This window comes from Chanodichthys erythropterus, chromosome 23, assembly GCF_024489055.1.
Source record: "Chanodichthys erythropterus isolate Z2021 chromosome 23, ASM2448905v1, whole genome shotgun sequence".
NCBI lineage: Eukaryota > Metazoa > Chordata > Actinopteri > Cypriniformes > Xenocyprididae > Chanodichthys > Chanodichthys erythropterus.
This window is the reverse complement of record NC_090243.1, coordinates 29,804,054-29,828,939: the sequence shown is the minus strand read 5'-3', so window position 1 is coordinate 29,828,939 and position 24,886 is coordinate 29,804,054. Positions and strand designations below refer to the sequence as shown.

At 38.6% G+C, this 24,886-nt stretch overlaps 1 protein-coding gene across 2 annotated transcripts in view; it reads left to right on the top strand.

Annotated features, from left to right (window-relative positions):
* The window catches only part of gpr158a (G protein-coupled receptor 158a), a 155,930-nt gene that overhangs the window by 4,305 nt on the left and 126,739 nt on the right, over positions 1 to 24,886 (top strand). For both annotated transcript variants that reach the window (XM_067377445.1, XM_067377444.1), the window contains exon 2: positions 19,814 to 19,919. In XM_067377445.1, the coding sequence (XP_067233546.1) occupies positions 19,814 to 19,919 (106 nt within the window). The remainder of the gene's footprint in view (positions 1 to 19,813; positions 19,920 to 24,886) is intronic.

The window sequence follows — 24,886 nt, the reverse complement described above, 5'->3', positions numbered from 1 at the left end:
CATCTGCCATCTTCAAATTCTCCAGTCTATCGTCTAAATGAGGAAAGCCAGCGGAAGCCAGTGTCTCTCTGGGTTTGTTCAGTAGTTATGCTGTAATTTGTAACCTCTCTGCGCAGGTCGATATTTGGCCAGGGCTTTGTCTTATGATGGCTCGTATCCCCAGGGTAATGAATTCCGAAACACTTGCTGGCCGTGACATTAAGGTAGATCCATTCTGTTGTCTTTAGGCCCACTCTTTACCACCTACATATATTTATAAAGGGGCAATGGAGAGGGGAAGGGGTGTTCTCTAATGCAGCGTCTCCAGCCTTCATTCCTAGGATACCTTTCAGTCAATACGATAATGAATAAATAATGAAAGATGTACTACAACAACTAGAGGCACCTCTCATACATCTTAGACATTTTTAGATTAATGTCGTGTGTCGGAATTTTAGACTTATACATCTTATCATGGCAGACTTCCTGATATTTATGAAGTGAAACATGCAGGCCATCAGGTGAAAAGTTAATTATGTCTAGTTGAGTCTTTCTTCACTTTGACAAGTTCCATTATCTGGTGTCTTGAGCTAATGGGCATGTAGATCACACATATGATGAACGGTAAACAGATTCATACTTTTTTGAAGAAAATATGAAAGCTGTGCTCACCGTCACAATGCCAAAGTGTTGCGGCTGGTTGCCAGAGTGTTGCTATGTGGTTGCTAAAGAGGTCTGAGTTTTGTTTTTTTTTTTTTATCAGCATGTTGCTACTGTATATGGTTGCTTTTCAGGTCATTTCTTTAATGTGAGTATATGGATTTATTGGCCTGTATTCAATGAATATTAGAAAATGAATGCAACACGAAGCTGCTGTTTGTTCTAAATCATGTGGAAAAGAGTTTGTTGATTGTCTGATTATCAAGTGTGAAGTGCTCATGAGACAATGCAAAGCAGTGGCAGATCATTCTTGAAGATGAAAATGTATTTGATTGTCTGTATAGTGAAGGCAGTGCTCTTTTCTCACAGATGCTGCTGTTTTAAATAGCTGGGCAATTATTTAATGATTTCCCTCAAAGTGTAATGGGAGATTTACTTTTGAATCCCATTTGATTTAGATTTGAGTACTGTCCCTCAAAAAGTCAGAACCTCACAATTCTCCAGAATCTCAGTGTATAGCGTAACAAAGATTTGTCTCCACAGAATTATTGGAAAAGTTTAGTTAGTATTTAAGTAATTGTTCTTCTACATTCTTTTTCCTTTGTCAAGTGTGAGTAAGTGTTGGCTGGAGAGAAAAGTGAACTCTATTAAGGCCGTCCGGTCTGCCAAGGGCCTCTGGGGATACACAAATCCACAATGTCCTATTATAACCCACATGGGCTGTAGGTCCTCTGCCCTACAAGCCCCTGCCAAGAGCCCAAGGGAGGCTGACGGTGGAATAGGCCAATTACTACTGACATGGTAGTCTTAAAGAGCCAGTGCCTATTCCGTAACATCATGTTCATACTTGTCATTACAGATGGCTCAAAAACACTTAGATATTAGGCATATGTGAAGCATATTCTCTAATAGAATGACATTTTGCAATGTTGTGTTGCTTGCAATTATATATATATATATATATATATATATATATATATATATATATATATATATATATATATATATATATATATATATATATATATATATATATATATATATAATAATGTTCCCAGAAAAATGGCAACATGCACTCTAAAAAATGCTGGGTTAAAAACTTTTAAAAAAATGGACAAACCCAGCGGTTGGGTTAAGTGTTTGCCCAACCTGCTGGGTAGTTTTATTTAACTCAACTATTGTTTAAAATGACTGTATTGCTTGCTTAAAATGAAGCCAAAGTATGTTGGCAAATTAACATTTATTAATATGTTTAATGAATAATTAAACAATAAACTTTTATAAAATTGCTTATTCATAAATATTCACCTTTTGATTATTATTGTTGCCTCTAGTAATTATGAGTCTGATTTTTAATTTCCAACCTATTTTGGGTTCATTTTAAGCCAGCCATATATATGTAATTTTTAAATAATAGTTGAGTTAAATAAAACTACCCAGCACATTGGCAAAAACGCTGGGTTAAAACAACCCAATCACTGGGTTTGACCATTTTCAACCCAACTTGAGTTGTTTTTAACCCAGAGTTTTTTAGAGAGTAGGAAATCCTTATCCTTGTGGGGGCATTTTTTGGTCTCCATCAGGAAAACAGCTTATAAATCATGCAGAATGATGTTTTTTGAAAATGTAAAAATGCAGAAAGTTTTCTGTGATGGGTAGGTTTAGGGTTAGGGCATAGAATTCAGCTTGTACAGTATAAAAATCATTAGATATGCAGTATACAATATGCAAGTATTTCATTCAGAACATAGCTAACATGAATGTATCGGAAATGGCTACTATCAATAGTGATGTCCTTTCTGACCTCTTGTCTGAACGAATTCAGCCCTTTGGGAGAAATCCATCCATTTCCTGTGTTAGCTGAAATTAGCGTGAACATGGTTTCTTGCTGTTCTGCTCTATTTGAATTGAATTTCAGTTTGGTATTAAAAAGGGGGAGCTCATTAAAAAGAATACGGATGGAGACGGATGTCACCTCTTTTCATCCAGTGCGAAGCTAGATCTCGCCACGAGCGCTGTTATGCTAATGTAGTCCAAAAAGAAAGGAAGACAGTTAGATAAAATTCAATTAGCCAACAAAACCTGCACAATGAAACAGGAGACTGCTATACATCCTCTCTAAAGAGCAAACTGTCATAGTGTCGTGGACTTCATGAAATATGGATAGATGAAGCGTAGAATAATTTTTAGTATTTGTTCATGCAGCAACAGAACCTTAGCTAGCTTCAAGGCACATGTCTATTGAATGGCAGACGGTCTTAAAAGCATTCTCTTAATAAATCAAGTGCACTGAAGCATTATGTTTTAGTATGATCTCAGTGTCATGTTGTGCTTCTATTTTAAGGAAACAAAATGAAGGAAATGTGAGGGAAATGAATAAGGTTGACAGGACGAGTTTTTGCTAATATGACTCAAGGCCCCGGTCGGACGATGTGGTCTCTGCTGTGACACTGGGGTCATTCCATCGAGTACTGTCGGCAGTTATCAAAGCAGACAGCCCAGCGATCTTTAATGTCAGCGAGCGCAGTGACGGAATCTCTTTGTGCCCTCACATTTCAGACTGTACCACCCCTTACCCCATCGCCATAACCCAACCCCTTCGACAAACACTGTCTCTTCAGCCTTTGTTCCTTTACAAGATAAATGTAACAATAATTTATGTGAATTGCTTCAGTTTTGCATCTGTGGTATTTAATGATATATAAGGCTGACAACTTCAGCAGAGGAAAATAACACTCACCCCCAGTCATATGTCATTGCCCTATCCGGGCTTAATCTAAGCCCTCTCTGTGAAACCGGGCCTCAGTTTCTTATTAGGAAATTTTGGAAATTTGATTAATCACATACCTTTGTGAAAAAGAAGTGTGTGCCTTGTTGTACTTAATGTGTGCTTTTAGTGTACTTCAAATCTTAAAAGTATACTTTTTAAAAACTATTTGCAGATAATATAATATTAATCAAAAATAAAAGGCCAAGAATTAAAGGCATTAAAGGGCTAGTTCACCCAAAAATAATAGTTAATTTATTAGTTATTATAATATTAGTTAATATTAGTTAATTTAATAATAGAAAATTGTCATTTATTACTTACCCTAATGCCGTTCCACACCCGTAAGACCTTCGTTAATCTTCAGAATGCAAATTAAGATATTTTAGTTGTAATCCGATGGCTCTGTGAGGCCTCCATAGGGAGCAATGACACTTCCTCTCTCAAGATCCATAAAGGTACTAAAAACATATTTAAATCAGTTCATGTGAGTACAGTGGTTCAGTATTAATATTATAAAGCGACGAGAATATTTTTTGGAGCGCCAAAAAAAAACAAAATAACGATTATGCAGTTGGCATAATCGTTGGCAGTTTGACACACGATCTGAATCATGATTCGATACAAAAAGTCTTACTTAAGTCAAAAAAGCATACTAAAGATTAGCTAGTTGCATTTAATACAAATTTAAACTATAATACATCTTCATTTAATTGCAATTAATATGAAAATATAAAAATATAAAATCTTATATCATGATATGAGTAATTTTATTTTGCGATAATGTTATATCACAATATATTTATTTTTACTTTAAATAAGGTTTAATATATTTGATACCATTACAATTTCATATCACAAAAAAAGTTTAAACATGATAAAATAAGATCAAATAATAACAAAGTAACTAATTACAAGCATATAGGAAAGCAAACTTCAATATAAAAGAAAAAAAAAACACAAGTGAAAAAGACCTACGCTACATGAAAAACTTCAAGCACTAGAAATAAGAAATACTACAAATTGTAATCATCTGTATAAAAAACACTGCATAGTCTTTACTGTGTAAATTAAATATACATGTGTTCTTAATAAAGTTACAAAAGTGATTCAGTCAAGGGCAGGGAAAGATTTTCAACTTTTTTCTTTATTTTTTGATTAACATCAAAAACAGACGACAGTACAGTGTATTAGGCTACTGTCACTTTAAGACGTAATGCACGGATCCAGTATACTCATTCACATGCGTTTTCTTTCTCAACTGTTTACTTGCACTTATGTGTATATGAGGATACTTACAAAGACGGGCATTTTGATACATAAGTATGTGTATTGAACCGTCCAAGCCCAATTAGGCAACAAAAAGAACTCCTGGGAAGAAGTTCAGTACCTACGCGCTGTATAAACAGCGGCTTCATATGCGTGCGCTTCTCAGACAGTGCTCAGAAAATATCTCTTAAGCAGTGTTGGGTAAGTTACTTCAAAAAAGTAACTTACCCAAAAAGTTACTTTTTATATTATATTTTTGAAAAGGCACTTTCCACAGGTTAAATATAGGCCCATAAGCAATAAAGGCACAAAACATCTTTTTAAATGTATCAAAATCAAAGATAAAACCTTTTTTGTTTGTTTTATGGCAAGTATAAATGTATCAATACCTATTAATCAAATTCTGGTCCCAAACTTTCAGTGTGCAATGACCTTTAGTCTCTACTGAGAAACAGTTTTGGTTACATTTGCCTCCCTTGTTACTTGAAACAAACCAATTCATGAATGTGTATATATAAATTTTTATTTACTTGATGTTTATGTAATGCTTATTGCTAGAAAATAAACACAAATCATGGTTTCAAAACATTTAGTCATGTCCAAAATTGCAGTGTTGCCAAAATTGCACATATAAATATTAAATATAATAAATATAGTATATTATATTATATTGCAATCATATAAAAATTAGTTAAAAAAATAATTGTTTATTTAAGAGTCCTCTTTTGTACAAAAATAAGTCAATCACAACATTCTCCTATGTATTATTTTTTACTCTATAATTTATTAGTCCAGCAAGCTAATGTGCTCTGAGAATGTATAGATAATACATAAAGTACAATATTACAAAAGAGACAGATGTCTTGGTTAAACATTGTCGACTAAGGTGCAAGAAATTTTCAACAGCTCTTGTCAGCTCCTCCAGATCTTATTTCAATCTCAGGGTAGACTGAAATACAAGTCAATGTCACATAGTCTGCCACAGTAATTACAGTCAATTTATACTAATCACAATAATCATCAGGCTTTTCATCATCAAGCCAAAATGATGGCACTGTTACGAATCCACTTTCTGTCTTATGAGTTAATAATGGCAATACAGAGCCATAGGTCCTATTTGACCTTGGATGAAGGATGTGGCGTTTCGACACTTAATGAACATGGCCGCTAAAATTAGCACACTTGCTTGGCCAAGGCTTCAATATAGGAGAGCAGAGACTATTCCGTGACTGCACCTTCTGTGTCTGTCTGAGAGGAAGAAAGAGAAAAGACAGGAAAAGGATATACTCGCTGAGAGAAACGGACAGATCTCTGTTACCTCAGGCAGTCCTTCTCCTCAGTGTTTTCTGATAAATGTTTGCATGCCTCCAGGATCTTTTAATGATTTTTCACCTGCAGTAGAGAAGAAAAATGAAGTTTAGAGGTTTATTAACATCATTCTCATATGAATCTGATACTATGGTTGCATCCGAAATCGCATGCTCTCTTGATTAGGTACTTGTTTTGAATAAGTAATTACTTCATGATTGCTATAAAAAATTTTTTTAAAAAAGTATGTTAAAGAGTATGAATGTGTGTAGTATGAATGTAATCTGGATGTACTACATTCGCTATGTTGCCCTTATCATGTGACACCTACGTCATGTTGCCGCCTTTCGCAAATCCTCTCATGTAGCCTCACGGGATAGTAAAGTGTCCATCATATGCACACTTCAGAATCTCTCCGGAAGAAGTAGGTCACCCAGGTACCTACTCTTTTATGAGTACTGTGAATTCGGACATACTTATTTTGTCACATACTGTTTTTCACTTACTATATAGGGAAGTATGCAATTTCGTGTGCAGACTCTCCACTTTGGCTCAAATCCTTAAAGGGTTAGTTCACCCAAAAATGAAAATAATGTCATTTATTACTCACCCTCATGCTGTTCCACACCCGCAAGACCTTCGTTCATCTTCGGAACACTAAGATATTTTTGTTGAAATCCGATGGCTCTGTGAGCCATAGCCAGCAATGACATTTCTTCTTTCAAGATCCATTAATGTACTAAAAACATATTTAACTCAGTTCATGTGAGTACAGTGCTTCTATCTTAATATTATAAAGCAACAAGAATATTTTTGGTGTGCCAAAAAAACAAAATAACGACTTATATAGTGATGGCCGATTTCAAAACACTGCTTCATGAAGCTTTGGAGCATTATGAATCTTTTGTGTCGAATCAGCGGTTCGGAGCGCCAAAGTCACGTGATTTCAGCAGTTTGGTGGTTTGACACGCGATCTGAATCATGATTCGATGCGCTGATTCATAACTGAAGCCATAATTATATTGTTACGGGTGGCTGGTAGAGAGATGAGGCAGATACGGATTTCCACGATAATAGAGACTTTACTTCAAACAATGGCAATGAACAACAGACAGACACCTTAACAAAACAGAGAACGGACGAGGAGTGAAGGGAGTGAGTGCAATATATGGGGAGTGCTGACAATAGAGTCCAGGTGCAGGTGATGAGTGACGATGAGGAGCTGACGAGGGAAGTGAGTGCAGGTGTGGAGAACAGGAGGATACTGGGAAATGGAGTCCAGGGAAACAAGGGATCTGTAACAGTACCTCCCCCTCCCGGTAGGCGCGTCCTCGCGCCGTAGATGTAACAACCGGGAGGGGGGCGGGCGCCCTGGAGACCTCAAACCGGAGCAGGGGAAGGAGTAAACTGGAGTGGAGGTCTCCAGGGCAGGTCCAAAAACCATGGCGGGTCAGGAGCCGTGGGCAGCCATGGGGGGTCAGGAGCCGTGGGCAACCATGGCGGGTCAGGGGTTGAAGGCAGCCATGGCGGGTCAGGAGCCGTGGGCAGCCATGGCGGGTCAGGGGTTGAAGGCAGCCATGGCGGGTCAGGAGCCGAAGGCAGCCATGGCGGGTCAGGTGCAGCGGACAGCCATGGCGGGTCAGGTGCAGCGGGCAGACATGCAGCGGGCATACATGGCGGGTCAGGTGCAGCGGGCAGCCATGGCGGGTCAGGTGCAGCGGGCAGCCATGGCGGGTCAGGAGCCGAAGCCTTCGAGGCGTTGAGCCCAGGCGTCGCTGAAGGACTGGCGGGTGATGGCGGAACCGAAGGCTCCGCCGACCGAAGCGCAGCCGGGGCTCCAGAAGGCCGCAGTGAAAGCAGAAGGACAGCCAACAAAACGAACACCGGGGGAGTGAGGAGGCCAACTGAATCCGAGGGACGGAGTGACGGAGCGGAGACGGAGGAGTGAAGTCCAGAGGGGAGGGCAGGCTGATGAATGACCAAGGTGTGAGTGGAGGCAGGATGGAGACTGGTGAAGCTGGAGGACTGATGGGCAACGGTGGAGCAGAGGGAGGTTGGAGCCGGGGTGAAGGTAATCGCCCAGAGGTCCGAGGTGGAGATCTGGGCGAGGGGGCTTGAGGTGGAGGTGCAGTATAGACATGACTTGGAGGAGGCGGGAGAGGGAGGCAGGGAGGGAAAACAGTCTTTGGGCTGGAGAGTTCAATCACAGAGACCATACTAGGAGCGGCTGGCTCGGCGGCGGCGGCTGGAGCGGCAGGCTCGGCGGCGGCGGCTGGAGCGGCAGGCTCGGCGGCGGCGGCTGGAGCGGCTGGCTCGGCGGCGGCGGCTGGAGCGGCTGGCTCGGCGGCGGCGGCTGGAGCTGAGGGCTCGTAGGCGGCGGAGACTGGAGAACTTTGCTCGGCGGCGGAGACTGGAGAACTTTGCTCGGCGGCGGAGACTGGAGAACTTGGCTCGGAGGCGGAGACTGGAGAACTTTGCTCGGCGGCGGAGACTGGAGAACTTTGCTCGGCGGCGGAGACTGGAGAACTTTGCTCGGCGGCGGAGACTGGAGAACTTTGCTCGGCGGCGGAGACTGGAGAACTTTGCTCGGCGGCGGAGACTGGAGAACTTTGCTCGGCGGCGGAGACTGGAGAACTTTGCTCGGCGGCGGAGACTGGAGAACTTTGCTCGGCGGCGGAGACTGGAGAACTTTGCTCGGCGGCGGAGACTGGAGAACTTTGCTCGGCGGCGGAGACTGGAGAACTTTGCTCGGCGGCGGAGACTGGAGAACTTTGCTCGGCGGCGGAGACTGGAGAACTTGGCTCGGAGGAGACTGGAGAACTTGGCTCGGAGGAGACTGGAGAACTTGGCTCGGAGGAGACTGGAGAATTTGGCTCGGAGGAGACTGGAGAACTTGGCTCGGAGGAGACTGGAGAACTTGGCTCGGAGGAGACTGGAGAACTTGGCTCGGCGGAGACTGGAGAACTTGGCTCGGCGGAGACTGGGGTTGAGGGCCATTTCATCCCCTCAAATACAATTAAAATCCCCACAGGCACTGGAGCTGGCTCTGTGGGGACTGGAGCTGGCTCTGGAGATACTGGAGCTGGCTCTGGAGATACTGGAGCTGGCTCTGGAGATACTGGAGCTGGCTCTGGAGATACTGGAGCTGGCTCTGGAGATACTGGAGCTGGCTCTGGAGATACTGGAGCTGGCTCTGGAGATACTGGAGCTGGCTCTGGAGATACTGGAGCTGGCTCTGGAGATACTGGAGCGGGCTCTGGAGATCCTGGAGCGGGCTCTGGAGATACTGGAGCGGGCTGCTCTGGAGATACCGGAGCGGGCTCTGGAGATACTGGAGCGGGCTCTGGAGATACTGGAGCGGGCTCTGGAGATACTGGAGCGGGCTCTGGAGATACTGGAGCGGGCTCTGGAGATACTGGAGCGGGCTCTGGAGATACTGGAGCGGGCTCTGGAGACATTGGGGCCGCTTTCTTCCTCCTCCTCCGCTTACTGGGCCCAGTAGCGGAATATGGGTCCAGCCTGGGGCAGGCAGGGAGTTCGCTGGAGCGGTATGCGGAGGAAGCCGGAGGTTGACTGACTGGCCCGGCCAACCGTGTTTCTGGATGGACCGGACGACAACACTGATCCTGAACCTCTTCTACTAAGAACTTGGAGCCATTCAACCACAAAATTAAATTGATAGTGTCGCTTAAGGAGAAACAAAAAACAGGTTCATCAAAACGGATAGTGTCGTCATCCAATCCATCCAAAAACAAGGAGATCAACTGAGCATCAGGCCAGTCAGACAAGAAAGCAAGCTCCACGAACTCCTCCACATACCTCTCCAGCGAACGTCCTACCTGCAGGAGCCCGATAATGCGTTCGCTGGCTGTTAGAAGAGTGAGAGGCGCTGGAGGAGCAGGAGCCAGGGAGCTGGTGGAAGTCTCCATTTTTTTTTTTTCGTGGAAAATCCGGTCGGTTTAGGTCCGTTCTTCTGTTACGGGTGGCTGGTAGAGAGATGAGGCAGATACGGATTTCCACGATAATAGAGACTTTACTTCAAACAATGGCAATGAACAACAGACAGACACCTTAACAAAACAGAGAACGGACGAGGAGTGAAGGGAGTGAGTGCAATATATGGGGAGTGCTGACAATAGAGTCCAGGTGCAGGTGATGAGTGACGATGAGGAGCTGACGAGGGAAGTGAGTGCAGGTGTGGAGAACAGGAGGATACTGGGAAATGGAGTCCAGGGAAACAAGGGATCTGTAACATATATAAGTCATTATTTAGATGTTTTGGCGCACCAAAAATATTCTCGTCGCTTTATAATATTAATATTGAACCACTGTACTCAGGAGTCCTCTTGACTAATGTTTCACAGATTCAGGAGCTCATTTTAGCGCTAAAATGCTTTGTGAAATACTCTTAGAGCAAAAATGTAGGAGTCCTAAAATTAGGACTGACACGGCCGTTATTTATTTGAGTTTCTCCTAAATCGGCAAGTTAGGAGCTACTTTTAGCCTTAAGATGTTTTGTGAATATGGGTCCAGGACCCATATGTATAAAGCCGCTCAGAGTAAAATTTTAATCTTAAGTGTGTCAAAATCTAAGAATGATGTAATTTTACTCTTATTCTTAGACTTAAGAATAAGTATGATTCATAAAGGTTCCTAAGTGTCAAGACTAGGTCTTAGCTCCTAAATTATTTAGGAGAGCTGGAGAGGTCTCCTAACATAGTTAGGAGTAACCTGATGGCAGCAAAGAAGAGGAGACACACACTTTTCAATGAAGATATGACGTATTGGAGTTATATGATGACATGGAGTTGATAAAATGAACTTGATTGACAATTTTCTTTGTAACTGACCTAATAAGGAATAACTTTAAATAAATGTAATAAATATTAATTAAATAATAAATATGTTTAATGCATTTTAATACATTTAATGACTTTAAAGAAACTTTTTATAACTTTAAATGTAACAACATTTCCTAATCTACAAATCAATGCTCTGACTGTAGAAATCAAATAGTAATTACCTTTTTTGGTGACTGTAAGAATAATGCAGCAGTGCACTGGTGATGACTTGAGCCCATCAGTCCACAGTAAGGCTCTTAAATAGTACTTTTGCTAAACTTACCACACCAAACAGGCCAAAATTGATGTGCAAAGTTTTTTTTTTTAATGACCCTACAATTTTGCTTTAACCATATATATATATATATATATATATATATATATATATATATATATATATATATATATATATATATATATATATATATATATATAAGTTTGAGTTTTGCCTAATATATGTGGGTGTACTGTGTTTAATTATTATGTATATATAAATACAAACACATCCATGTATATATTTGAGAAATATTTACAAGTATATGTATTTATTTATATTTTTATATAATTTATATTATATATAAATACATTTTTTTGTACATAAATAACATATTTTTCTTAAATATATACATTAATTTGTGTGTATTTATATATACATATTATTTACACACATTACTCACACATATATTATGCAAACTCAAACTTTTGTTTTGTATGCGATTAATCGTGATTAATCGTTTGACAGCCCTACTATATATATATATATATATATATATATATATATATATAATATAATACATATATATATACAGTATATATGTGTGTGTTATTAACACTACTAAACTACAGAATTTTTGGCAAAAAAGAAGGAAAACTACAGCTACAGGTTTCAGAAAAACAAAAAAAGCTCAGAAAAGCACACATTGACTACAACATAATCAGTTTTTAATATTTCATTGGTTCTCTCTTGTTTTTGCATGTGTTCATAATTTTTTTGCATGACAGTCTGGCCAAAAATAATTAGAAATTTAATTTCATTATCACACATGAAACAATTGATTCCAAGCACAGCTATGCAATATGCTTATATCTTTTAACACATTTTTAAAAATATATGAATTATGGTTGAAGATGTCAGTTTTCCTATTGCTGGACTTCACATTTGGCCACTACTCTATGGCACTTCATTGACTTTCCAACTGACCTTCAAACCATGCGGCAAAAGCAAGCCACTTTTATGTTGATAGTGGGCTTCCCTGGATTTGTTGGAGCCATTGATGGAACTCATGAAACATCATTGCTCCAATTCTAAATGAAGAGACATATAAATAGAAAAAGATTCCACCATCAATACTAATTTGTGATAATTTTGCACAATGCAAAGCTATTTTTAAAAATAAATTAAAATATTACAACGTTTCAATGTCTTATAAATGAATTTTTTTATAATAACATTAAATTATTGGTGTTGTGCTGCTGTGACTTCACCCTAGCAGGCTCACTATTGGCTGTGATTAGAGGTTGAGGGCGGCCATTTTGAGTTGACATCATTGTAGTCCTTAGTTCATTCATGTCTTAAGAATCAACCCGTGTTTTTTCAACCTTCTACTCGTGAAAGTGCACTGGAACAACAGTCAAAGCCGTGACTTCCCACCCGTGAACTCGTACTAGATCGATGTACTCCCAGTTACGGGTTCTGATGTCACATAGCCCGAGAAACAACAATGGCAGCCCCTACAGATGCGGTGTTTATGCAAGTGCACGGTAAAATAAAAGGTATAACAGCTTCTCTTGCCTTATGCGCCGTTTTCCTCCCCTGTTTCCCTCAAATAAGCAAGAAGTAAACACCTTTGGTGATGTAATAATTGTTAATGAGCATAAGCCCCGTATGGTTCGCCATGCTGGTTTGTTTACACTTTTACGCAGTTTGGCGTGATTTTCCTGGAACGCTACAAAGTCGTGAGTCGTGATTTGAAGTCGTGACTTAGGGGCTCAAAAATCTGCCTGGAACGCAGCATTATACTTTCCTAAAAGTTGCTTTTAGCTTTTTTTATAAAAGTGTCCTATTCTTAGAAAAGTCCTACTTTTTACTAAGAATTTTTTGACACTTAAGTCAAAACTTAAGACTATTCTTAAGAGCATTTCTGAAAAGTTTAATACATACGGTCCCAGGACTTAAGAAATGTGAATTATCACATCCGATAGCACGTGAAGGCAGAATAATAAATACAGAGTTGAAACAGAAGAGAAAGTCAAAATTAGGGTCCACATAACAGAATATAAACCTGATAATAAGATCGTACGGCTATTGTTATATGTATAACAGTTAATTCCGATCCTCGAATCTGACTGGACGGGACTTTCTGCTGATAATTTACCAGTAGATACGCGGAACTACTCATCTCTGCGCATTCTAGACGGGCTTCCAGTCAGTGAAGTTACATTGTTATGCCACAAGGTGGCGGCATGGGACTGTCTTTGAGTGAGTTCATTCAACTTACTGCACGTACAAAAACATAGATTCATTCAAAGAGAGATGTAATGAAACAAGCTGTTGAAATCATTTTAACTTTGAGCGCAACTTTAGAAGGCTCAGCTGACCAGCAAAGCGTCAATGCTAAAACAGAGATTTATCTATCCTTGGACATAACCTTTTTTTCACGAATATGTCTCGGCATGAAGGACAGAAGCAGGTAATCCCACGCGCTCATTCGAGCTCTCTCACATTCACTGTCTGTTTAGGCGTAAGTGCAAATCTATGGAGCCTGTACAAATCTCCATGGTACACATTATGTTATCATTATCAACTTATTTAATATTCAGTACACATGCACAGTGTAAAACGAGAAGGGCATAACCTTAAGAAAAAGTAAACATGGAAATATCGCAGTTGCTGCGTTTCTTGCATTCTTCTGCGGTTGGATCGTCAATAGCGCGGTATATTACGGTTTATCGCCACACCCAAAAATGAAAATTCTGTCATTTATTGCTCACGCTCATGCCGTTCCAGACACGTAAGACCTTCGTTCATCTTCGGAACGCAAATCCGATTGTTGAAATCCGATGGCTCAGTGAGGCCTTCATAGCCAGCAATGACATTTCCTCTCTCAAGATCCATTAATGTACTAAAAACATATTTAAATCAGTTCATGTGAGTACAGTGGTTCAATAATATTATAAAGCAACGAGAATATTTTTGGTGCGCCAAAACAACAAATTATTTAGTGATGGCCGATTTCAAAACACTGCTTCAGGAAGCTTTGGAGCGTTATGAATCAGCGTGTCGAATCAGTGGTTCGGAGCGCCAAAGTCACGTGATTTCAGCAGTTTGTCGGTTTGACACGCGATCCGAATCATGATTCAACACGCTGATTCATTATGCTCTGAATCTTCATGAAGCAGTGTTTTGAAATCGGCCATCACTAAATAAGTCGTTATTTTGTTTTTTTTGGCGCACCAAAAATATTCTCGTCGCTTTATAATATTAATATTGAACCACTGTACTCACATGAACTGATTTAAATATGTTTTTAGTACATTAATGGATCTTGAGAGAGGAAATGTCATTGCTGGCTATGAAGGCCTCACTGAGCCATCGGATTTCAACAAAAATATCTTAATTTGTGTTCTGAAGATCAACGAAGGTCTTACGGGCGTAAAACGGCACGAAGGTGAGTAATTAATGACAGAATTTTCATTTTTGGCTGAACTAACCCTTAAGGCTGTGAATGAAGCATAATTTCTTGTATACTCTAAAAAATGCTTTGTTAAAAACAACCCAAGTTGGGTTAAATATGGACAAACCCAGTGATTGGGTTGTTTTAACCCAGTGGTTGGGTTAAATGTTTGACCCAACCTGCTGGGTAGTTTATTTAACTCAACTATTGTTTAAAAATGACTATATGGCTGGCTTAAAATGAGCCCAAAATATGTTGGAAATTAAAAATCAGACACATAATTACTAGAGGCTAGCCTGGGTGCCAGCCCGAACCCCGCCCACAACATTTTTTGGATGGGAAGTTCGGTCTGGACTCGATCCATTGTGGAGTAATTATGCTCGGCTCCCAGAAGGCCGAGCCAATCAAATTGCCAGGGCGGGCTTTAATCGATGATGGACAGGCTATCTGCGGTTACGTAACCACCCACGTCATCAAAGAGTGCTTGGGTTGAATTGGTTTTCACCAACGATGACTGCTGGAGAAGTAAGATGTTTAGATTCCGCTATCACGTCTGTAATAAAAGAAATCGACAGCGCATTCATTTTAAAAGATGAACAAAGAACCGCAATCAAGGCATTTGTCGATGGGAAAGATGTGTTTGCCGTCCTTCCAACGGGATTCGGCAAAAGTTTAAGTACAAGTTCAACATACGTCACTTACTGCGTTGCTCTGATTGGTTGTAGGTCTATCCAATTGAGTGCAGAGGTTTTTTTTTTTTTTTACTGGTTCAGTTAAGACACGCCCCATAATTCAAGTGCAATGGAGCAGTATCAGACTCACATTCTGCCTAGAATATGAGTATGACGAAGTCAGGCTAACTAGAGGCAACAATAATATTGAAAGGTGAACATTCATTAAAAAGCAATTTAATGCATGTTTATTATTTAATTATTATTAATTAAACATATTAATAAATGTTAATTTCCAACCTATTTTGGGTTCATTTTAAGTGATCAATAAAGTAATTTTTAAACACTAGTTGAGTTAAATAAACCTATCCAGCAGGTTGGGTTTAAGATTCAACCCAACAGCTGGGTCAAAACAACCCAATCGCTTTTTTTCAAATTTGTCAATTTTTAACCCAACTTGGGTTGTATTTAACCCAGCATTTTTTAGAGTGTACTTTCAATTTAATTGGATCTGACTCAGTTAAATTATACATTTAAATGGCATGGGTAATGATGGCTAATGTCAAAAGGTTTATGCCAATTATTTTTAATTAAATTAGCAAAAAAAAAAAAAAAAAGATGTTAAGAATAAATATGTTCAACGTAAGTAGCCTATGGTAAAATTGATACAATTTTATACAAATAATAGTATAATTAATTAATTACAGGTCAAATACTTGCTTTGAAGATTGCTAATTTTGATCCAAAACAGTCAACAATGGTGTTAGTAAATGACAATGTTGTGTGACTTTTGACTTGCTGGGAAATTCAAAATTTAAATCTAAAATGTTCTACTTCCAGAACTGTTGCTATGATACATTTACTTCAAGTATTTCTGAGTATTTTAGGAAGATTTGACCCATAGTAATTGACACATAGCTATTATTGAATTTGCTTTAACGTGGCACAGGCATGTGATGAGGCAGAAGTGGGTGTCCAGCAGATGCAAGGCATGCTGAGCTTCACGGTCATTCTCCTGCTGAGTGTTATGAAGCTCCACAGCCACTCCAGCCATCAGAACCAAACCACAAGCATGATGGCTTTACTGTAGCATCAGTAATGCTGTTACTCTATTCTTGCCGAAAGACAGTGGAAGTGTGTGTTTGTTAAAAGTAATGTACGTATAATAACGAACCATAACTGACATGTCTTCTATTCCTGATTAACAAATGTGTTACCTCCCCCTTGGCCCAGTTCCAAATACTGACAACCTTGTCTGGAGGTCATTAATTAGCAGAGTGCGGTCCAGATCCAGACTCAAGATTGGTTCTATACAGACTGCAATTTGTTTATCTTAAATTAATATAATTTTTAGCAGCATTTTTTTAAGCAATAATATAAATTTTTTGAACTGTAATGTGAAACCATAAAAAGATGGTACTTACTCTTCTGAGTTTATTTTTCTCTTTTTTTGTCTATTATTTATGGTCTCAAGTCAGTATTCTATAAAGGTAATTAATAAAGCTGCTTTGGAATGCATTATATGTGCAAAAGTACTACACAGATACATTTTAATTGGATTATTATTAGTTAGTCTTTAATAAAGAAATGGATATATGATTTTAAATAATGTGAAGCTTCCTTCGTCCATATTGCTGCTGATGCTTCAATTAAAGATGCAATATGTCATATTTTTGCAGTAAAATACCACTAGGTCAGTGTTATATATTTTGTTCACTTGAGTACTTACAATATCCCAAATGTTTCCAACTATTTGTAAATCGTTAGAAAATTGCAATTTTAACCAAGGCTCCGGGACCTGTGAGGAGTCGCCTGTCAAATGCGTCATACCGCGTTAACCTCGGTTTCCGGTTTTATTTTGTAGAAACCATGGAAACACCAAAGATGCTTTAATATATTACATGTTTTAATAGGAAAGGGGGCAACTGTTTGGTAACATATATAGACAGAAAACTAATTATTGTTATATAGCTCAACATGTTTAGTCTTACTGTTTAAATCTAATTTTCTTGATTTTTTGCGAGTACCATGCTTTACCATGCCTCAGAGAAAAACACTATTTTGTCGAGTAGCTAACATAGCATAATCAGATGCAGCTTTATTTTTAGTAACAGAAATACAGCATTTTATCCATCATACAATACGTTTTAAAATTAATTGCATGCCATTTATCAACACAAGCATCCAGCATTTAACATGATATTCTAAAATCGATCTATCTTACTGCAGTGTGTCTCAAACAAGTGTCTCACAACAGCTGCCGAGCCAATGCACAGAGTAACGTTATTACAGTTTTAACACTCTCAAATGTATCTAATATGATAAACAGTGCTGCGTTACCTCATACTCATGACCGGAAAAGCGTAAGCGGTGCCGGCGACTGTGACATAATAAAAGTTTTGCTGCTTGTGAGGAGTGTGTTGCGCAATCGCTCCAGCGACCTCGTTCAGCTCCCACAACACTCGCTCCTGCTCTGCTTCATACTACAGTAACGTTAATAATCACATCCATGAACATGATCTCTTCCCGAGTCCTATCGCGATTGTTTCCACCGTCCGTTGAGGATGAAAACTTGACGTCATCAAGCTACGCCTTTGTTTTGAATAGGCCTCTAGTGACCTCTAGCAGACAATTTTTTTACATATTGCACCTTTAAGCGCTGTTTGAGTTGAATATGCGGAGTCAGAATTTCTCAGCAATCTGAAACTATGCCTTAAAAACAGAGTCGTTTAATGCAAGTAATGATTTAACAGAATCCATTTTTTTTTTTACTATATTAATTGTATCAAATTGTATCGTGTTTCTTTTTAATGGATTTTGTCAGGTAGAATTTTCTCTGCCCTCTTCAAGTGGGCAGAGAAAAGTTATATTTCGATAAATATAACAGTTTTTACTGTACCGTTTTTTTTTTTTTTAACAAGGTGTGTATTCTTGCTGCCTTCGATATGCTATCGGAAATTTCCTACTTCCCACTTCTGAAGTTGTGATTTAAGGCCTTGTCGCATTCAAGTGCTTTGTTGTCAGAAAGAACAAGAATCATGATGGACATTAGGTTTATTCTTGCCTATTTATTGAGAAAATCTTATTAAAACCAAAATGAAGTTTAGCGTCCCATTCATTGCCAACCATATAAACGTTCATCACACTATCTAGATTAGGCGGTTCTGGAATTTCAATCAAATACAGGCTATTTTTGCTGTGTATAAAACATACAAGACACTTCAAATGATTATACATTTTTGTTAATATCTACTACTTTAACGACAAGACAAGGCGATGTAGCTGTTGTGAAAAAAACTAATAGGCTTTCCCCAAGTTTCCCACGACTTTTAACTAGGAAACACATATGTACGATAAATCTGATAGCACATGAAGGCAGCATTACAACAAGTGCAAATAGCCTGCCTTGTTTGCAGAGGCTATTTACACTAACCCCGCCCACCAGAATTTGATGCGACCAACCCGAGTTCAAATCTGAGTTAGGGGTAAGTGGGCTTTAGGGACAGGGACAAGTAATGTCCCAATAAGGCAGCATCTATTTATTTATTTGAAATAATATGATCATAAACAACGATATATAAAATGGAAAGTTGCACAGCATACTGCTACCCTTGTATACCGCCGTATTTAAGTGCCACCTACTGTCGCAGAGTGAGCTGAATTTTTATTAAGCCCATCTGAACAGACAAATTGCATGTGAAAAACTGAATTTGTGTTGGTGTGAACAGGCCTTTAGATTGCATGGGCATTTGTGCTTTGTAACGAGATTTCTCTCGACTGAGACTGGGATGTTGCACAATCCTGTTCTAAATGTTCCAGCACGTTGACAGCAGATGTGAGAATGTGATAAAAATAAATAAAAATAAACATGCTGAACAGAGATGCCATCAAAGATCATTCATCGTCAGTCAACTTCATTCTTTGAGTTCTTAACTCAAAGCTCCATTCAGCCAAATGATAAAGCCATAAACATTAAAGCGTCTTTTATCGGGCTGTACTGAATAAGTCCATTTCTAGGGAAATAAATGAGAATGTGCCTTAAAAAGCCTTCTACATTAGCCCCTAGGAATCTTCATTCTTTTAATTTCATTGTGCTTTAGTGGTTGTTTGTTCAGGATTAGAATACCAAGATCTTTCTCCTCTAATGGTTCTCTATGGAGAGAGTCTGTTAATCATTGTATGTGGCTGGAGGTTTTGATGTCCTTTTCCTATGAGTGCAAAAGCTTACTTTCCTCAGCTGACTGAAGAGGAAGACTACAGTGATAAAGAGTGTATTGATGAGCTTATTGATGATTTGTCGTTTACTGGGTAAAAATGTCAATACAGAAACAGCAAAGTCTTAACTGGCCCATGTAGACACATCTTTATTGGCCATTAAGTCATTTAGAACAAAGAGACGAAGACACATTTTAGGATTTTGATTATCTGAATATAGTTGTCAATCAATGACTTTTCAGATTAGCAGTCTATGCTCAAGGCTGAAGAATTCTTTTAGCATTAAATATACATGTGTGCAGTAGTTACTGTAAGTCTACAGTTAAAGCACTAATATTTTACTTAAATGTTGAAAGAAACTCTCAGCTTCTTTATGGCTATCAATAGACTAATTTGTCTGTCTTTCTTGTGCTCTGTAATATCATATAGGGGTGTTGTTCGTGTGGACGTCAGCCTGCAGGATGTGGATATTGATCAGTGCTCTGCAGATGGATGGTTTGCAGGAACACACAGGTGTAACCTCACCACAATGGAGGTGAGTCCATCTTTAAGCTCTTACTTCAGTGACAGATTCCAATGTTTTTGTTTATTTGAAACATGCAGGTCACCAGTCCACACTTTTAGTGGCCTAAAAATATGAGTATACAACATTAAAGGAACAGTTTATATCACAGCCCTTGTGAAAAAGAAGTGCACTTGATTGTGTTAAATATGCATTTGCAGTGTGCTTCAAATCTTAAAGGGTTAGTTTAACCAAAAAATGAAATTTCTGTCATTAATCACTCACACTCATGTCGTTCCACACCTGTCAGACCTTCGTTCATCTTTGGAACACAAATTAAGATATTTTTTGATGAAATCCAATACTTTTTTTTTTTAATCCTCAATAGAAAGCAACTAAATTACCATTCAACTTACATTCAAGGTCCAGAAAAGTAGTAAAAACATTGTTGAAATAGTCAACATGACTACAGTGGTTTAACCTTTATGTTATATGAAGCGACTAGGATACATTTTGTAAACAAAAATAATGACTTTATTCAACAAATTCCTCCGGAGCCGGTCAATACTGAGCCGATGTTCAAACATAAACATGGAAGCGCTGAACTGTGTTCACTGCGTTGACTGCGTACGAGACTGACGGGAGAGAATTTGTTGAATAAAGTCATTATTTTTGTTTTGGAACACAAAAAGTATTCTCGTTGCTTCATAACATTAAGGTTGAACCACTGTAATCATGTGGACTACTTTAACCATGTCTTTAGTACCTTTCTGGGCATTGAATGTGGCCTTAAATTACTGTCTATTGAGGAGTCAGAGAGCTCTCAAATTTCATCAAAAATATCTTAATTTGTGAATGCAAAGTGTACTTCATTTTCAGAAGGGAGTTCAATTATTATATTCCAAACTAATCTTTCTTTCGTGGAACATTACAGATATTTAGCGGAATGGTTCTTTGTTCCATATGAAAATAAATGTGGACTGGAACGGTCAAGCTCTAAAATTTTAAGAAGAAAAGGCACCATAAAAGTACCTTAAAAGTAGTCTATTATATTATATTATATTATATTATATTATATTATATTATATTATATTATATTATCAAAAAATATGGCTGTAAGTAAAAAGTCCATATGACTTCCAAAATCTTCGTATGTCATAAGATAGCTTTGGATAGCTTTTAAATAGCTCAAAAGAGTTAAAAAAAAAAAAGAAAAAGTCGATGCCATTTATGCTAAAAGCCACTGGTTCTCACATGTCACTTAGAGCACCTTTAAGTTTGGGTTTAGGGAGGAACGAACGCGCACAGCTGTGAAGAGAATGAAGGTGTGCTAGACAAAACGCGGCTAGTTTTTAATAGTTTTACCTCAGATATCTTCTTTCTGATCCTTTGAAGACAAAATCGAAATCAAAAATAAAATTAGCTTAATATCACAGGCCTAAAGTGTAAGCAGACGTTTAGTTGTTTAGTTCTATCCTCCATCATCACCATTAAACAGGGCTTTCATGTGAGCGGCTGCGTGCGCTGTAGCTCCTCTGCCTGAGCGCGATCTCTCTTCTGGACTGCAAAAGCAAAAATGCATCACAGACAAATGTCCCAATATTATTGCATACAGAAACAGCTGGCGACTCTGGCGAGATAGAATTTGCTAAATAATGTCTATTTAGCAATAATAAATGTACGTGTATTTTCTTCATAATTTCTCCAGTACCGATAGCAGAACCGTTACGTCAGAGCATTTCGATATACCGGTCTTTCAAAATTTAGCCCCGGGGCCAATTTAATACCAGGTTTCGGTACCCATCCCTATAATATATAATGTTTGACCTTCTGGCTCAACAGTGAATGATTTTGCTGTGTCTTAATCCTGTTAACCTGATACTTGGAGGATTGCAGTTATAAAGAGAATAGATTTTTAAGGTCTGGCTCCTTCATAATGGATGTGATGTAATAGATTGCACAGGGTGCACTGAATAATTGAGAAAGCTCTTTGTGTGCTTGGCCTCCTGATGGACACTGCACAGTATGCATGTGCGAGACACAGTCGAGCGTACCGCACATAGCGACACAGCATCTTCACTTTATGCAACTGAATTGTGACCTCTGTCATCATAGCTTCCATCCACCCCTCATAGCACAGGTCTGGTGACGGTGATGCTGACTATAAATAGAGCTGAAAACTGCATTGCAATCAGGAGTTTTGTTGTAATGTAATACAGCTGCTTTGTACCAGAGGGCCCCACGTATGCAAAAAAGCTGTAATGTGCTCTCATTATCTCGGATGTCTGACACTGAAACTACAGCCCACGTGTCACTGATCCTGTTTACGCCAAAGCAGAGATTTCCTACTTCATAAGACCAAGAATATCATTAGCAAAGACTTCCGGAATGTGTAATCTGGTACTGCATATGCATTTAACCATTGTGGTTGAAGGTTTAGTTTTGGATGTGAAAACATCCTACTATGTAAGACACGCATCAATATTATTATTGCTCATTATAGCCTAAGTGTTTTGAACAAACTCTAACCCTCAGTATTAAGCTTTTAAGTGTAGTGTCTGTGCTACTCACATAATGATACCATGAATGAAATCATGCAAGGATATCTAGGCTATTACTATTCAAAGAAATCAGATGTAGTTTGTTTGTCTGGTTGATGATAAAATGTGCAGAAACATCCCATAAACTTATTTGAAAGGACAAATTTACAATATAGAGACTTGATGGTTGCCTCTTTTGACTTGAGTCAGTAAGCAACCACCCAGAGACCTCCAAGCAAAAACTCAGAAGATCCCAGCATCCACCTTAGCAACCATATAGTATTGCTAAAAATAAATCGGAACACCTGGCCCTAGCAACCATCACAGTGGGAACCAAACTCAGAACTTAGAACATGCTAGCAACCACATAACAAAACCCTGGAAACCTCCCAAAACACCTTGGCAACTATCTAATATGTTACATTTATGTGTTTGCCAGAAGCTTTTATCCAAAGCATCCTACAATGCATTCAAGGCATATATATATATATATAATTTCTGTAATTTCTTCCATTTCCTGGGAATCAAACCCAAGACTTGTGTTGATAGCATGATACTCTACTGTGTGATCTACAGAAATGTAATGATTTAGTAATCTTTCTGAATACCCTAGCAACCGAACCACATAACAATGCCTAGAAACTACCAAGAACACCCTGGCAGTGTCATAGAAATTCTAAACTATGATTACATCAGCCATGGCATGTCTGTAAGGGCATTTAATTGCATTTTGCATTGCAAAATATTCATCCAAAACATAGACCTCTATATAAACTGAAACAATAAGAAATTGTAAATGAGTTCAGCATTTTGTAACAAATATATTGTGTAACAAATATTTTCAGATTTTCTTGACTATTTTAAGTAAAGTGAGCAGAATATATTAAAATCTAGCTTATGGCTTCGACAGGCATATTATGATATGAAGCGGGGCAGCATGTGCCTGAGTCCTCCTCAGCTCTACAGCGCCCCACAGTTTTCCAGTGTAAATCTGTGGTGAAAAACGGAACTGCAGCTCACTCTAATTGAACATTAGGGCAGATTTCAGACCGCCCTGCTTATTTTCTCATTACCTTACGTAAACCTCTCTCCAGAATCGGACATTATCAATCTGCTTCAGCTATGTGTATATTAGTCTGCATCAGGTCAGTAACTAGCTGACATGTCTGTTCTTTGTATAAAATTAATGAAAGTTTAAACATGCTAATTTGAATAGCCTTTGTATTTCTGTTGTGTTTGTTCTATGTTTGTTCTGAGAATAGATGACTTTCTTTTACTCACCGGAATTCCTTAACTTCCAACATTCTAAAACAACATTTGGAGGCAATAAATACTACATTAAGGCAATTCTTAGATAGCGTTCTATGCGTGGGTCATGTGACCTGTCAATCTACATTAGAGTGCTACCCTCAGGTTAAATAACGGCGGACGTTAAGGATGTTAGACCTCTGCCAAAAGTGTGTTTGATGTGTTCAGCGATTAGAATATAAAGCTTACAAAATGTTTATCATATACTAGCACTAAGACCCAGATTCTACCATACATAAAATTACAGTCAGGGGCCCTTACTGGGATGAGAGAGACCAGTATAGACAATGAAGACCAGGAGTTGAGTTTCAATCAATTGAGAGAGAGACAGAGTTTACAAAAGATAGTGTTCTCAGCACTTTCAATGGAAGAAGCAATAGAGCAATGTATAAAAAACAACCAAACATCAAACAATAAATACAGAAAGTCATAACACTAAATTTTTAGCTCAGAATAATTTTAGAAAACTTTTGGACATGGAGTTCAGTTCCATTAAAGTCCTCTGTACGGTGTACATATTAGGACATTCTCACACCTCAGTCATACAATGAAAAGGCGTCATGCCTCAGACTAAAAGGATTCAGTCATCGAACAAAACGGCATCACGCCTCAGACTGAAAGGCTTCAGGTCTCAGGAAAAATGACGTCAGGTGTCAGGTCTCGTACAATAAGGCATCGGATGAAACAGCCTCATACAAAAAGGCATCGGATGAAATGGATTCAGACAAAAAGGCTTTGGGAGAAATGGACTCAAGGCCCAATATATTCACTGCAAAGTTGTTTAGGGTAAAAGGCTGCTCGAAAGATTTTTTACTTCCCTTATGAAAATGAACCATGGTTTTACTACAAATAAAATTAAAAACATTATTGTAGTTAACTATGGTAATCACAAATTAACCATGGTTTATGGCATTTGTAGTAAAACTATTGTTATACAAATACAATGAACCCGCCAAAAACAACATAGTTACCACACTTTTACTATAATAAATCCATGGTTAATTTTCGTAAGGGTTATAATAGTTTGTAACATACAAGCTAGTTGAAATGTGTTATTTAGCTAACTTTTTAAACATGCAAATAAAACGAGTGAATAGGCTAATACAAATTTACAAAATAATCTCAATGGGACATGTTTTATATAACTTAGTA